Raw genomic sequence first — 17311 nt, 5'->3', positions numbered from 1 at the left:
CAGCAATCTATCACAAAGTATTTATCCATCCACACAAAGCTTTGTGTGACTACATTAGAAAAAGAAGAAAAGTTTTCATGTAACCCATTACTTTGAAACAATATTAGTGTACAAATGGAAACCATATCTGATAGAAAGAGCAAGCATGCAGAGCGGCTCCCACAATTTTCCCTCAAAAGATCTACTAATTCAGCTTAAGGTCAGGTATGCTGCCTTTAATTGTTTTGAATATAAACCTGGAAATAGCTTTCAAAATCATAAATGTAATAATTTCATATGGAGGTAGGGGGAGCTTGCTAAACACATTCACCTACCAATACCAAGACCATATGCTTTCAAATTTTGACAGTTAATTATTAGGTGATTATTACATGCCAGGCAGTGTGATAAGGGCTGGAGAGACAAAGAAAATAACAAGGAAACCAAAAATAGTCCCTAGGCTCATGGAGCTCACCTACTAATGGGGGAGACAACATGAATCTAATTAGACATACAAGATTATATACATGATGGAAGATCACCTAAGAGGGGAAGGCCCTAACAGCTCAGAGGACCCAGAAAGGCTTTAAGCTGAAAGTAGAAGAAAGCCATGGGAAAAAAGACACAATCAGGCAAGTTTTCAATTTAAAAAAAAAAAAATCTTCATATGTATCCCTAAAATGGGGAGGAGACTGAACATCCTGTAGGGGAAAGAGAACTGACCTTAGGGTCAGGAAAGCCCTGGCTTTATAATTTCTCTCTTACTCTTACCAGCTGTATGACCATAGAGGCAAATCAAAAGTTTGCTGGGCCTTAGTTTGCTCATCTGTTAAATAGGGATAACAATACCTATGTGTAGCTTCCTCACAGGATTACTGTGAGGATGAAATGAGTTGATACTGCACACATAAAATGTAATGTCACTGTCAATTATTTGCATCAGACATCCAAAAATCTACAAGAAATAAAAAAGGAGAACATTAGAAGACTAGCTGTCACCTCCTTTAGGGTAGGGGAAGATTTCTCAACCTGTAGCTCCAACCAGGTTGAGAAGTCATGGTATAGAAAACTTCTCCCCTGATTCAGAATGGCAATTTTGAATTAAGGTCTCAGACTCATAGGTATGGAGCTAGAAAGTATTCCAGAGATCATTTATCCCAGAGGTTCTTAACATGGGATCTACAGACACCCAAGGGTTCTATGATCAGATTTCAGTGGATCCACAAACCTGAACCAGAAAAAAACTAGATCTTTATTTTCACAAACCTCTACATGAAATTTAACATGTCCTTCCTTTATGAAGGTAGGCTACAAACCATTTGTCTGAGAAAGAGTGCATGAGTTTTACAGACTGACAAAGGCGTCAGTAGGGACAAGCGATCATTAGTTGGAAATGAGGAGGGTTGTTGGCGAACCTGGGGTGCTGAATAGATACTTGTTCCTTCCTCTTACCGCTGGTGATACACTGTGCCAGAGATTCAAGATGGAGTTGGCAAAAAGAGACCAATATGGAAAAAATTCAACTGGGCCTTTGGTGCTCCACAAAAATGTTTGTATTCATTTCTTACAGACTCTCCACCACATTGCCCTCCTGTCCCTTGGAGCCCCACATGACTGTTTCACTGGGCTATTCATAGGATTATGGAGCTTGAAGGATCCATTGGGATTGTCTTGGCCAGTGATATCAAACTCAACAGATCCAGATCCCTGTGGGCTTCATGTTGACTTGCAAAAACCACAAAGTAACATTATGTTGTATTTTATTTTTATTTTGCTAAATTTATTTGTTATTTTGTCTATTTTATTTATCTTGTAATCTCCCAATTACGTTTTAATCTGATTTAAGTAGCTGCTTGTGGGCCTCAAAATGGACACTTCTAGTCTAGGCCACCCCCTCACTTTAAAGATGAGGTAGCTGAGGCTCTAAGTGGCTTGACTTCAAGGTTATACTGTCCTAATAACGAGAAGTGATAGACTTAGAACACAAGGTTCAATTGAGCATTCCTTCCACTATACTGAGGTTCCAAACCTCTTTTCTCCTTAAGCCCTTAAATGCATCTCAATACCTCCACACTCCTTCAATACATGACCCTTTTTCCTGTTTACTGAGAAATCAAGTCATCTGACATGATGAGCTCTGTTACCTATCCTCCTCTCCACTTTAAAATTTGTGTCTTCATGGGGCAGCTAGGTAGCACAGTGGATAGAGCACTGGTCCTGGATTCAGGAAGACCTGAGTTCAAATCTGGCCTCAGACATATAACACTAGCTGTGTGACCCTGGGAAAGTCACTTAACCCCATTGCCTAGCCAAAAAAAAAAATTGTGTCTTCTTTCTTAAAGTCTCCTTTCTTTGAGATAATAAGGGAATCTTCTGCTCCTACTCTTAATTCTTAAGCCATGTGTCATTCATCACCCTCTTTTCAGTAAACCTTCAATATTTCCCTCTTCTGGTTTTTGTATAATATTCTCAGTTCTCCTCGCCCTCAAAATCTCTCTCTCTCTCTCACATACACACACACACACACACACACACACACACAAACACACACACACACACTCACACACTCACACTCACTCACTCAACTCCAGGCTCACCAAGGACTCTGCTCATTTCTAGAGATCTAATGATCTCTTGTCCCTATCGATCCTCTATTAACTTTTTGGGCAGCATCAGGCTTTGCTGAGCACCTTTTCTCCCACTGAGACACTCCTACTCCCTGACAGCCCCCCAGGAATTGGCGTGCTTTCTATTGATTTCCATTTCCTCCTCATGTCCTCACCTTGTCTCCAGTGTGGCTGGTCTCAAAGTAGTCTCAGAGGGCCTGCAAGGTTCCAATAATACTAAGATGTTTTCATTTCTAATATAGTTATGACTTATATAACCAAAAGTTTTTTGGGATCCTCTATCATATTTAAGAATGTAAAGGGTCCTGAAACCCAAAAGTGTGAGAACCCCTGCTGGGCTGGTGTTTACCACTTCTCTACCTATCAGTCAGTAAGCATCTATTAAGTGCTAAGTGCTAGGGAGACAAAGACAAAAGTGAAACAAGCCCTGCCCTCACGAAGCTTGTATTCTAACATGGGAGCCGATATATAGGGTATTCCAAAGGTCTTAGTGCAGTTTTAAACTTTCATAGCTTGATAATAAGCTTGAATACACAGTGGCTATATGTGTGAGTGTGTGTGTACGTGTATGTGCACACATACAAAGCAGATACAAGTTGTAACTTTGGACAGGAAGGCACTAGGAAGTAGGAAGCCTCTGCAGAAGGTGGTGATCCAGCTGAGTTTGGGAGTCTTGAAGGAAACCAGGGGCTCCACGAGGTGGAGGTGAGGAGGCATCCATTCCCATAGCTATTATCATCACCTTTATTCAGGAGATTCACAAATTTGTATCTTTAGCCCTGACCTCTCCCCGTAACTACCGGTCCAGCATTTCCAACCATTTGTTAGATATCTCCACTTGGATGTCTCATCAACTCAATATGTCTCATAAAAAGCTCATCATCTCCCCACCCCCATTTATAAATAATAATAACAACGATAATGATAGCGAACATTAATACAGTGCTTACTATGTGCCAGGCACTGTGCTAAGTGCCTTACCATTACTATTTCATTTGATCCTCACAACCCTGAGTGATAGGTACTATTATTATCCCCATTTTACAAAGGAGAAAACTGAGGCAAACAGAGGTCAAGTGACTTCCTCAGGTCCACACAGCTTAATAAGTATCTGAGGCTGGAACTGAATCCAGGTCTTCCTGACTCCAGACCCAATGCTCTATCCATAGTACTATCGGATTACCTCTCTCTACTAATCAGGAGCCTTGGCTTCCTTCAGGGCCTAACTCAGGTATCACTTCCCCCATATCAAATTCCCTAATCCTCCCAGGTAGAAGTGACACCCAACCCTTCCTTGAGTCATTTCTACGATCCTAATCACTTCCTAATTTTTTTAAAAATACTTGTTTGTCTACATGACTTAGTCCCCTACCGGACTCTAAGATGCTCAAGGATGAGGGCTAAGCCACAGAATCTCTGGTCCTTCAGATGACAAGGCACCTCAGAAGCTCAGAGAGCTTGAGCTAGAAGGGCCCTCAGAGGAAACCTGGTCTTGGGATGACAGAACCAGAGTTGGCCCTCAAACACTACCTAGTCTGACCCCTTGCCTTTACAGAGGAGCAAACTAAGTCCAGGGAGGCTCCAAAGACATCAGCAGGACAAGCAATAACTGCTTATAATAAATAAAATAAAGGCACTGAAAGAAGGTTATACCCAAAGAGTTTATGTGAACACAGTGCAGGCAGGCAGCTAAAAAGGCAGGCCTTTCTCCGTGGCTATGATTCTGTGGGTTCTGGAAGACAGCTGTGGAATGCTTCAATGGAACACAGAGAGACACTGAGTAAAGGCCACAGGTGTCTTTCTCCCTCTTTCCTCTTCTTCCCCAACAATACCGTCACATCAACGTTCCATGTCACTGTCATCCCCAAGGTTTATAGGTCATCCCACCTCAAGTAAAAACACACACACACACACACACACACACACACATTCTTTCTTTCCACTAGGAATCTCACACAATACGCCTCAGTGACCATTCATCCCCAGCATCTCCAGCTAGATAGAAAGTGTTAACTCTAAACTTAGAAAATGTTAATGGCATTACCCATAGGGAACCTTATAACTTCATAATATCCGGGAGCTTCTGTTCTCTTCACGGGTTCCATGAAGGGCCAAGCGCTTTGATGGCTCTTTGGTAAAGAAAAAAGTAAGGTATCTAATATGGAAATTCCACATAGGAAAATCATTTCAAAATGTTTCCATCAAGTCAAGGGAAAGAGACAACTCACCTTCACCTGCTGTAGGATGTTTTTTAATGTGCTGTAAAGCTGATCAGGATCTTTGGGCTCTTTGCTTGAAAGAAAAGAGTAACAGACAATAGAAAAACAAGGATTAGCCTTTACCCACAATACATTTCATCCTCTACAGTGCTGGATCATATAAAAAGGGTACAGTTTATTTTGTGAAAACTAAACCCCAGGGAAATATTGGATTAGAGAGTATGGGTTTTTTGCTCTTTCCTCTAAGTTGAAAAGAAGTAGGGGCAGATGTTGGGACAGGGGAGGGATAGGAAGAGGGGGGAAATCATCTTCATGGACATCACTTTCTAATCAAATTATACTTACCCTCTTTCTTTTCCACTTGGTTTCCAGCCTGTCTCTCCTATACATTAATAGAATTAAATACATCATGAGAGTTGCTTTTTTGATCCAAAGGGTAACAAAGTTATCATCTTCTTAGCAACTTAGAGTCTGAGTGCAGTGTTAATCATTACAATAAAGATAGATAAATCACAATATTGCTGCAAGAGGGATCTTTAAGTCTATTCCCAATGACAGACTGAAATGGACTCTCTCGGGGATGGAGGAAGGGATTTGGGTGAAGTAAAGACAAAAGATCAATATGCATTTATTAAAAAAAAAAAAAAGAAAGTGACTCTCTTCTCCAGTTACTTCTAACACTTACTAAGATAGTGAAACAAAGTTGTGAGGCAATATACTCCACATTCCCTTTCCATCATTCCCTTCAACCACTGCAAGGTAAAAGTTAGACTCCTACTTCCATTTCTCATTACTTGAGTAGAACTACAAGCCAGAGTATATGGCGGTAGCTGCCACTAGCCAATGACAGCACCTTTGAAACCACTGAGCATGAGGTGACGAAGTTGTTCAATATCAAGCAAGGTTCTGTTCTGCTTTGCCAAAACCAGACAATCACGTACTGCTCTAACCTTGAGAAGGGAAATATCTCAGTCCTGGGTGGAAGGGTGATGACATTTCAAACACCACCACAGCTGAACTATTGTTCTAAATTTTTATTCTTGTCATGGACCCTACCGCATTTGGCAAGTTGGTGAAATCTGTGGACCCCAACTCAGAATGCGTGTAAATACATAAAATAAAATAAACACAAGATGACTAAGGAAACTAGTTATACTGAAAGAGTTATCAAAATATTTTTAAAGGACCCAAGTTAAGAACCCCCGCATTATAATATTATCTTCTAACACTCAGAGTATAAAGTGGGTTTCTCTTAGCCTCTGCCCAACAAAGGACTTGTTTGGGCCTTTTTTTCTCCTAACTCCTCCCTGTTGGTCAGTTAATAATGGAAATAAATACGAGGAGAACCCACATTAAGATGTCTCCTTTCCAAGAACATACTGTTGGCCATAAACTCTTATATAAATTCTATGTGAGGATAGTGAACTTGAAATAAACTAACTGAATTTGCATAAGTGAGTAAACCTTCCTTTATGCAGAAACACAGCTCTTAAGCAGAATCCTCGATCACTGCCTGAGATGAGCTGCCACTTATGGCATACAGTAAAGGGAAATCCCACCTGATGCCCTGTTTACTTAAAGGAGGGGGGTGTGCAGGGAGGTTTTTGTTTTTTTAAAGAGACTAAAAATAGGAGCAGCTAGATGGTACAGTGGATACAGCACCAGCCCTGGAGTCAGGAGGACCTGAGTTCAAATCTGGCCTCAGACACTTACTAGCTGCGTGACCCTGGGCAAGTCACTTAACCCCCATTGCCTTAAAAAAAAAAAAGAGAGAGACTAAAAATAAATGCAAGGCAGAGAAGGAGGAACCTTAATGAACTCCTCAAAGCCCAGGAGAGGCTGGCTTTTTGCTAGCCTCAGACTTGAGGACTAAAGCCTGATATTCTAGCCCACCTAGGACTTTATTTGAACAAGAATGTGACCGTCTCGTTCACCTCAGCTTAACTATTGCAGGGGGTTACTGCCATAAGCAAACAATTGGCTTTGGAAGAGAACACTATAAATACATACTAATGCCAGGAATGCTTTCTATTGGAATCTGGCGAACTCCATCTTTAAAACACGAAAGTCCAGGGTAGACCTTCCGAATCTGGGCTTGCTTCCTTTCTATAAGCTTCTTAATTATCTGCAACCAGAGAAAGAAAAACACAATTTAGGAGGAGAAAGTTTATAGGAGAGTTGAAGTCAATAACATTCAATATTCTATTTCCCAACTACTCCCCGCACATAAAAAGAGAGTGCACAATTTGAGGAGAGAGAAAAAAATGGATACACTTTTCAGTAGGCAATAAATGAAAATATTCCATTATTAAGCATAAGCCCATTTTGCTACATGCATACCATTGTCTCCAAATGACTTATCTCTACTGAGCAGAAAAGCTAATATTGAGAGGCCACGCTGCCCCCGGGGCTCACTGTCACATTTAGCGTATTTAGCATAAGTCATCTATTGTGCCGGGGTTTCTCTGAGGAGGCTGGATGAAACTGACAAAAATTACCCCTGGAACATCGGAGACAGTCTCCCCTAGCCAGAACCCCTTTACGTCCCCTCAATATGAATTGTGCCATTTGGACTGAGGAAGCAGACTGACTGTCTTCAGATGGTGACAAACCCTGTAGCGGGTAGGCTTTGAGTTTTATTTAAATCAGCTCAGCCAAAGCCCCAGTCTGCACAGTTTGAAGACAGGGAGATCCCCTAAATGAGCTCCATGACTCTAACCAGTAATAGGTGGGGAGACTTTGGGGAAAAGAGGGACACCCCAGGGATCCAAGGTTGCTAATGTACTGAGGTGACTTGTTTTATTATCTTCTCGCTTTTCCTGAAGAAAGTAGCTTGTACTGAAACTGTTTAGCCTGTAAGATACCCTTCAAGCCCCTAGCCCATTTTCATCTTGGAGTAAAACCAAGATTTAATTGAGTGTATGAGGATATAACCCCCAGGCAATCCTTGAAAACCACAAAGAAGAAAAACCAAGTTTCTCTCTAGTAATCTGATTTAGGAATAATTTGGGAGGCAGGAAAATACATCTTTAAAGCAATAATATCAGATGAAGAAATATTTTAAATAAAAGAATTTCACAAAATTATGATGCCTAGCTAAGAGACATCCTTTTCCAAGGAAATATTTCATCACAACATAACACAGTGAATCGAGTTGGTCTCATATTGCCTCCCAAGCTTCCCACACACCCCCGTGAGCCAGCCATACCGGCCTCGTCTCTGTCCTGCATTCTCTACACTGCCTATCTGTGCCCTGGCACGCCCTCCTTACTGCCACCTCCCAGGGTCCCCTTTATTTTTCTGACATGAAGCTCAGGCACCATCTTGGCCCATACCTTTCATGATTCCCCAACCGCTAATGCCTTCCCTCATAGACTACCTTGTATTTTTTATTTATTAACTTTGTGTTTAGCAAGCATTTATTAATGTTTATCAATGTCTTTACTAACTTTTTATTTAGTATTATGCCTACCTAAATATCTTTTTTATATATACTTGTTGTCTCCATTAGAGTGAAAGACCATTGTGAGCAGGGATTGTGTCATTCTTTGTAATTTTATCCTCCGTGCCTACCACAGAGTAACTGCTTAATAAATACTCATTGTTTGATTAAATCTAGGACTTTTAAAAGGTTTGCAGAGCGCTCAACCCCATGTGAGGTAGGTGTAGTATCATCAATCCTGTGAAACAGTACAGCATAGAGGACAGTGCCCTGTCTTGGGAGTCAGCCACATGGGGTTCCAATCCTACTGGCCATGTGACCCTAGGCAAATCCCTTAAGCTCCAGGCTTCAGGTTCCTTATTGGTAAAATAGGGATGGATAAGGCCAGAAATATCCACCTCCCATGGTGGTTTTAAGGCTTAAATGGGGTGGCATCCATTCCTTGGCAAAGCTTGGTGTGAATGTCAACTATTATTCTTAAAAGATCCATTCATGAGTTCAGGGAGAGACTTGTGAGCTAGACGGAGAACCCTGGTTATGGGGAGATAGATCTTCAAAGAGGAATGGCATTTAGCTAGGGGCCTTCATTTTATATTCTTTTGGCCCTAAGTACTCAAACACACATTCACCTGAGATTATTACTTTTAAAAGTTGTCTCAAGTCATCAGCCTGACATAGAAAACCACATAACAAGGGAGAAACTTCTGTTTCTCTCCTTTGTGATTTCATGTGACTCTCTAGAGCAAGGCCCCCCAGTATCTGGATAACTGTACTTCGATATAGCTAGTTGTATTTATCCTCTGTATTTTACGCATTTAAGTACATTTCTCTGGGGGCAGCTAGGTGGCGCAGTGGATAGAGGACCATCCCCGGAGTCAAGAGGACCTGAGTTCAAATCCGGCCTCAGACCAAACGTTAGCTGTGTGACGCTGGGCAAGTCACTTAACCCCAATTGCCTAAGACAAACAAATAAAAAAAGAAAAGAAAAGAAGAAAAGAAGAACGTTCTTCTGTGAAGGGGGCCCTAGGCTTCATCACACTGAAGAGGTCCATGGCATAAAAAAAGGAGAGGCACCCCGGGTCTCTAGACATCCTCCCAGGACCCACTGTGCCGCCTCCACGACTGAATTCTTCCTCTTGGCCTCCCGCCCATTTCCCATTCTAATCCACACCATTTGAATCGATTTCAACATCCTTCCCGTCTCCCACGCTAGGAATCTTCAGTCAATTACTCTTCCTCTTGCGCTGTCCCTTCATTCCCCAGATCCAGTCTACTGCCAAGTGCTGTTAAAACAAACACCGTTCCTTCCACTCCACTCGTCACCACCGATGCTGAGCCCGGCCCACCTGACTTCGAGCCTAGGCCACCAAGAGCAGTCTCCTCAATGGTGTCCCTGAAACTGCTCTGTCTTTCCTCCAGTCCATACACCACTTGCTGCCGTGTCAATGTTAAACCACCACCTTTACCGTGTCACTACCATGACTAAGAATCTTCTCATTCCTTCCTCTATGCCTTGGTTTGTTGTTGTTGATCAGTTATTTCAGTGCTGTCTGACTCTCCATGACCCCATTTGGGATTTTCTTGGCAAAGATACTAGAGTGGTTTGCCTTTACTTCTCCAGCTCATTTTACATATGAGGAAACTGAGGCAAACAAGGTAAAGTGATTTGCCCAGGGTCACACTGCGTCTGAGGCTGGATTCTTTCACCTATCTCAACAGGTGAAATAAGTCACCACATTTGGGAGAGGGTTCAACTGTTTTAAAATGTTTGAAGAAAAGGGACTAGATGCTGAACATCTCAATTGCTAAATTTCTTACAGTGACTGTCAGAAAGACCTGGCTTAGCCAGTGCAGACTGTATTTTCTAGAGAAGAGTTTCCACAGCAGGCAGTGTAGCCTGGTAGAAACAGCACCAGATGAAGGCAGAGCATATGGGTTTGCATCCTGGCCCTGTTCTTTACTACCTGCCGAGTGGCAGGTTTCCCTTCTAGGAAATGAAGGGATTGGGCCAAATAACCTCTAAGACCCCAGTCAGTATCAGTTAAGGACAATTCTACGCCATGTCACAACTGACTCATTTCGAAACTGCCTGCTAGAACTCCAAGGCTGCAGTGCTCTGGGATCGATGCGGCAGACCTAAGGAGCAGGTTGCAGACTCAGGCCTGTGACTGAGCCCATCCAATGGTCCAGCTCCCATCCAGTGCTGTCCCGGCCAGGGGCCTGCTGCATAGTCATAATGCTTCACTTAGCCCTTTGTTCCAAAAAGAAAACACCAGACTGTTGAATACAAGCCTGTTTGCTACAAGTCAAGATAACAACCAAACATGAGGTGCCTCTGCTTGGCAGGGAAATTGCAGTCTGCTAGTTTTTATTATTAACTAAGAGGTCCCCTCCCTCTGCAATTATTTGGGTTTTTTTTCCTAGTCTTGTGTCTTTGGCCATGTGGGAGCAAAAATTTTAGAAGGTGCTTTCCCCCTTTATTTCTTATTCCTGGGAATAAACTAAGTACCAGGATAGGATGGGCCTTTTTTTGTTTATTTGTTTGTTTCGCTTTTTTAAACAATATAAACCAAGAAACAGGCCTGGTTTTTGGACAGGTTTATTTAAGCTACTGATGGTAATAGAGAAATGAGAAAACTTACTGTCCATCCTACATCCCCCCTCATAGGGCAATCTTATCACTCTACGGCTTAAAATGGGTTGCCTGCTCCCCACCATCTAAGGGATTCAATCCAAACTCCCTAGCTTGATATTCTAGACCAACTTTATTTTTTTCTTTCCCAACATAATTATTACCTCCCACTATTACCCTACTCGGACTCTCCTACGTCCATGGCTTTGTTCATACTATTCTCCTTACCAGAAATGCCCTCCTCTACATCTCAATTACCCTTTCCCACCTCTCTGGCAATTCCTCTTCTGGACTGCTGTAGTCCCTTTCTATTTTGTTTTCCCTTGTGAGTCTGAAGATTGCCCTGTGGGGATTTCTGTCTCCATTTCTCTTACTAATCCATATTCTTTAAAGATTCTTACCTCTTTCTGTTTTTTGATGATGACAGAAAATTCTGTGTATGGGATCCTTGGGTTTAATTCACAGCCCATCAGGGTGGCTCCTTCATAGTCCTTGATGTAGCCAACGTATTTGGTTTTGGGTACTTTGATATCTTTGGAGAAACCCTAGAGACAAAAGAGATTCAAATATGCCTTTCTCATGCTCCCAATATAATGCTTGAAGAAGCATATACATAAGCTTATGATGTAACTCCTAAACACAAAGAGTTATACACACACACACACACACACACAATTTTTTAACTCTACAATGTAATTTAATCCTAGATATAGCTGGAGACATAAATTATTTAATTTTATGTTCTATAGCTCTATGAAGAGTTTTTTTTTTAAATCAGAAATCAGAGTAACTAGGACTTCAGAAAAAAAATAGGACACTACTAAATATATCAAGAATATAAGTCTCAAATATGGACAGCCATTATCACCTCCTCTCCCACAAAAAAAACCAAGCTTAATATTTAAAATAGTATCACAAACAACATTTTACTGTCAAAAATAAGAGATAATGTGATTACTAGTGTGTTATTAGGAATAATTAAGGAATAACATTAATATTATTAAGGAATACATATTAAAGAATAATACAAAAAATAACACAGTAACACAGAGAGATAGGAAGGGGTCAGGGCAGGAAAGGAAGGAAAAGGCAGAAGGGAAAAGAAAAACCCAGAACTCAAGCTGAAGTTACTGAAAGAAAAGTCTCATCAGAAAACACAGGCCTGAGAATTTTTTCTGTAAGATTTCTCAGGTGAAAAAGAGAAACAACAGCTACCTTACTGGCCAACTGTCTAAGAGCAAATTCCTACTGAATGTAGTTGTGCTCTGCCCAGAGTATATCCAAGTGCAAATAGCCAGCTAGGTTAGAGAGAGGTTGTACCACTGTATGTACATAATAATGTAGCCAAATCCCCACTTGCACACATCTCTTCTGTATTCTTGTGACGTTGCAGGATCATTGATCAAAGACCTATGGGATCTCTGAGGCCATCCATCCACTCCTATCCTTTTTCCTCTTCCTTTTATAGTCAAGGAAATTAAGGCAGCTATTTCACCTCATCAAAGAAAATAAATCAAACTTTGGAACAACTACCACTGGCTTCCTGGTTTTTGTTTTATATTAGAATTTAATAAGGATTATTTCTCACCCAACCCCCACTTCTTGCACGTCCCCACTGCTACCATTCTCCAAAAAGGAGATCAAAGTAAGCCTTTACAGAATAGCACATACCGTCCCTTCCTTTTTTGATAGAGATGCCATTCTTCAAAGTTGGCTAAAAACCATTAGGAGCAATCTAATTTTAGACAAAGGCTTCAATTCTAAAAATCAACCCCCCCACTTCTACCCCATTCTCCACACACAGTGTGAGGTGGCAGAGAGTGAAAATAGATTGAATTGAGAACTTCTGGCAAAAAAGAAATTCAGATTGCAGGTGTTACAGCCCCAGGAGGGCTTCCTAAGCCCTTCCCAAGCTCCAGGAACAATCCATGCTGCTATCTCTACACCAAGTCCTTCCTGAGACCCAAAGCATTTGTCCCCTAAGTAGGAAACTCTTGAGTTCACAGGACCAGGAAAATGATTGCCTTCCTCCTCCTATCTGGTTATTTTCAATCTCTAACCTGGCCAGGCGGCAATCACGTACATCGCTAGTATATGACACCATGTAACACAACATAGGCTCCAACCTGAAAATGACTGAATTCACAGCTTCAGGTCCGTAAAGTCAATTGCTGCCTCACTTCACCAATTCTATAAAAACAAGTGGACTTCAAATGAATGATGCCTATTAGCATGTTGATGAAATGAATGAGGTGCTAGGGTTCCACTAGAGATGGCAGGGCAGGTGGGAGAGAACTTACTTGTTTCTTGAAGTATCCAATTGCATATTCATCAGCATACGTAAGAAAGTTCAGGATGCTATGTTTTATATGGTATTCTTTCAGGTGATTCATGAGGTGAGTTCCATAGCCCTGTATGGAAGTTGGTATAAGAAAAATTTATGCATGGGTGGAGAAAATCTTATGAGATGAAAAGTGCCAAGAAAGATGCTGGGAACCAGTGAGGAGAGTGGGGGGAAGCTGTACGTTTTTGGTTTCACATATTCTGTATCTCAGAGAATTATAGTAATCTGGACTTTTCCCGAAGGAGATTCATCATAGAACCCTCTCTTGAGATTCTGAGCCTCAGGGATGGGATGTATCAGTAAAGCCCTCGAAAATCCTTGGGCCAAGTTGCTAGCATGATCTGAGGACATACCTGAGGACAAAACATAACCGCAGATTCTACTAAAATCTCAAGATTTTCTGATGAATAGATACATAATTCTGAATTCTTTTGGCAGAAAGTTTGGACATACATTACCAAAAACAACTCTTTTCTCACAAAAAGAATTTGAGAGCCTTAGATGAAAACACAAAGCTCTCTTCTTTAAGATCAATAATAGTGCAAAAAAATCAAATCTACCAAAAGAGACTTTGCTATATAACCAACAAGCAAAGCTTACTAAAGAGTGAGAGAGACTGGGGCAGCTAGGTGGCGCAGCGGACAGAGCACCGGCCCTGGATTCAGGAGGACCTGAGTTCCAATCCGACCTCAGATATATAACACTTACTAGCTGTGTGACCCTGGGCAAGTCACTTAACCCCAATTGCCTCACCAAAAAGCAAAAACAAAAAAAAATGAGAGGGGGGATAAAAAAGATTTACTTCATTTTAAACATAGTGTCTTTCAAGGGAAGGCCCCTACGAATCTCAGGTTCTTCCAAAAATAAAGAAAAAAAGACATCCACGACCAAGACCATTAAATGAATAAATGCCTTGAATTTCACTTATGACTCAGTTTCTCTGAAGAGATGACAATATAGCCAAAGGAATGAATTCACTTATCCTTATAACATCCTTGGAAGTGGATGGGGAATAGAACCCTTTATACTCATTTTAAGATAAAGAAACCAAGGCATTGAGAGGACTAATGAATGAGAATATGGACCTATAGAACAGGAATCTATCCAGTAATCTATCCTCTATGCTGATCATTTGTTGAATCAGTCATGTCTGACTCTTTGTGATCCCATTGGGGGTTTTCTTGGCAAAGATACTGGAAGGGTTTGCCATTTCTGTCTCCAGCCCATTTTACAGATGAGGAACTGAGGCAAACAGGATTAAGTGACTTGCCCAAGGTCACACAGCTAGTAGGTGTCTGAGGCCAGATTTGAATTCAGAAAGATGAGGCATCTTGACTTCAGGCCTAATGCTTTAACCACTGTGCCACCTAGCTGCCCATATCTTCGATGCTATGTGGCCTCTAACTTAATCCATGTAAGAGAATAAATGATCCTACTAGTATCGGCTGACATATAAATAGGGCAATAAACATATGCAGAATCTGTAAATTAGTGGGTGAAACTAGTGAAACACTTTCCTCCCAAACCTCTTTCCTAAAGACCTAGGAAATAAAAGGAAAGCCTTCTTCACTTTCTATTCCATATCCCAAGGAATCCAAGCAAGCTTTAATTAATTAAGAACCATGCCAACCCAGGGCAGGCTGGGAATTCCTCTTACGGCTTTCACTTTAACCTTTTAATTCAACAAGAAAATCCAAGAGGAGCCATTCTTAGGAGGGTCACTCAATTTGTACAAAATAATTCTTTTTGACACTCAGACTGCTGACCTTTGATGGTCACTCTCTCACCTCTGAAAACATTTCCATAGAACCAACCACACTCACTCCAAGCCAGCACTAGCTAAAGATGTGTTAGACAATGGAAACCTCAAATCTCAAAATTCAGCAATGAAATCTTGTATTTGATAACAGCAAGACAATCAAGTTGAGTTTATAATGCTCATCAGAATACATTATCAAAAGAGGAGGTTAAGGTATTACATATTCTTCAGATATGGTACTGAGGGAATACAGTAATGCACAAATTATATGAAAAAAACACATCAACAACCTATGATTTCACCAGCATGCACACTTCATCCACCAATACAGACTGCAACCCCTCCAAGCCTTAGAAGAGATACTCCACAGGTTTTTATGGTTTTTTTAAAAAATTTTTATTAATTTATTTTGATTTATCAATAATCACTTCCATATGCTTTTGAGTTTAAAATTTTTCTCCCCCTTCCTCCCCACCACCCTCCCCAAGACGGTACACGATCTGATATTGGCTATACATTTACATTCATATTAAATATATTTTCACATTAGTGATGTTATAAGTAGAAATTAAAACCAATAGGAGGAACCATCAGAAAGAGGAAACAAAACTCAACAGAAGAGAAAAAAAGTAACAATTCGGCTTCCATAGTTCTTTCTTTGGGTGTGTATAACATTTCCATCATGAGACTTTTGGAGATGTCTTAGATCCTTGTATTGCCAGGAAGGGTTAAGTTGATCAATATTAGTCATCACACAACGTGGCTGTTATTGTGTACAATGTTCTCTTGGTTCTGCTCACTTCACTCAGCATCAGACTATACAAGTCTTTCCAGGTTTTTCTGAAGTCAGTCTGTTCATCATTTCTTATAGCACAATAGTCTTCTACCACATTCATATATCACAACTTGCTCAGCCATTCCCCAACTGATGGGCATCCTCTCAATTTCCAATTCTTTGCCACCACAAAAAGAGCTGCTATGAATATTTTTGTACATGTAGGTCCTTTTCCCATTTGTGTGATGTCTTTGGGATATAGCCCTGGAAGTGCTATTGCTGGGTCAAAGGGTATGCACATTTTTATAGCCCTTTGGGCATAGTTCCAAATCGCTCTCCAAAATGGTTGGATCATTTCACAACTCCACCAACAATGCATTAGTGTTCCAATTTTCCCACATCTTCTCCAACATTTATAATTTTCCAGTTTTGTCATGATGGCCATTCTGATAGGTGTGATGTGGTACCTCAGAGTTGTTTTGATTTGTATTTCTCTAATCAATAGTGATTTAGAGCATTTTTTTCATATGACTACAGACGGCTTTAATTTCTTCATCTGAGAACTCTCTGTTCATATCCTTTGACCACTTATCAATTGGGGAATGGCTTGTGTTCTTATAAATTTGACTTAATTCTCTATATATTTTAGAAATGAGGCCCTTGTCAGAGAGACTGGTTGTAAAAATTCTTTCCCAATTTTCTACCTTCCTTCTAATCTTAGTTGCATTGGCTTTGTTTGTGCAAAAAACTTTTCAATTTAATGTAATCAAAATTATCTATTTTGCTTTTTGTAATGTTCTCTATCTCCTGTTTGGTCATGAATTCTTCTGTTCTCCATAGATCTAACAGGTAAACTATTCCTTGCTCTCTCAGTTTGCTTATAGTATCAGCCTTTATATCTAAAGCATGTACCCATTTTGACTTTATTTTGGTATATGATATGAGATTTTGGTCAATGCCTAGTTTCTGCCATACTCTTTTCCAGTTTTCCCAGCAGTTTTTTTTCAAAGAGTGGGTTCTTATCCCAGAAGCTGGGGTCTTTGGGTTTATCAAATAATAGATTACTATAGTCATTGACTACTGCATACTTAACCTATTCCACTGATCCACCACTCTATTTCTTAGCCAGTACCAAGCAGTTTTGATGATTGCTGCTTTATAACACAATTTAAGATCTGGAATGGCTAGGACACCTTCACCTGCATTTCTTTTCATTAGTTCTCTTGATATTCTGGACCTTTTGTTCTTCCAAATGAATCTTGGTATTATTTTTTCTAACTCTATAAAATAATTTTTTGGTAGTTTGATTGGGATGGCACTGAATAAGTAAATTAGCTTAGGTAGAATTGTCATTTTTATTATATTAGCTCTGCCTACCCATGAGCAACTGATGTTTTTCCAATTATTTAGATCTGATTTTATTTGCGTGAAAAGTGTTTTGTAATTGTGTCCATAGAGTTCCTGGGTTTGTTTTGGGAGATAGACTCCTAAATATTTTATAATGTCTACAGTAAGTTTAAATGGAATTTCTCTT

General features: G+C 40.5%; 1 protein-coding gene across 1 annotated transcript in view; it reads right to left on the bottom strand.

Annotated features, from left to right (window-relative positions):
• KAT2B (lysine acetyltransferase 2B) overlaps positions 1 to 17311 on the bottom strand; it is a 116674-nt gene that overhangs the window by 2332 nt on the left and 97031 nt on the right. Inside the window, exons 12-17 of the mRNA XM_027872328.1 lie at positions 13200 to 13310; positions 11301 to 11444; positions 6836 to 6950; positions 5171 to 5207; positions 4835 to 4898; positions 4651 to 4735 (exon numbers count right to left, since the gene is read on the bottom strand). Coding sequence (XP_027728129.1) covers positions 4651 to 4735; positions 4835 to 4898; positions 5171 to 5207; positions 6836 to 6950; positions 11301 to 11444; positions 13200 to 13310 — 556 coding nt within the window. The remainder of the gene's footprint in view (positions 1 to 4650; positions 4736 to 4834; positions 4899 to 5170; positions 5208 to 6835; positions 6951 to 11300; positions 11445 to 13199; positions 13311 to 17311) is intronic.

The sequence above is a fragment of the Vombatus ursinus genome, unplaced genomic scaffold (genome assembly GCF_900497805.2).
Source record: "Vombatus ursinus unplaced genomic scaffold, bare-nosed wombat genome assembly UNPS02014799.1, whole genome shotgun sequence".
NCBI classification, from domain to species: Eukaryota; Metazoa; Chordata; class Mammalia; order Diprotodontia; family Vombatidae; genus Vombatus; species Vombatus ursinus.
This window is presented reverse-complemented; position numbering and strand designations above follow the sequence as displayed.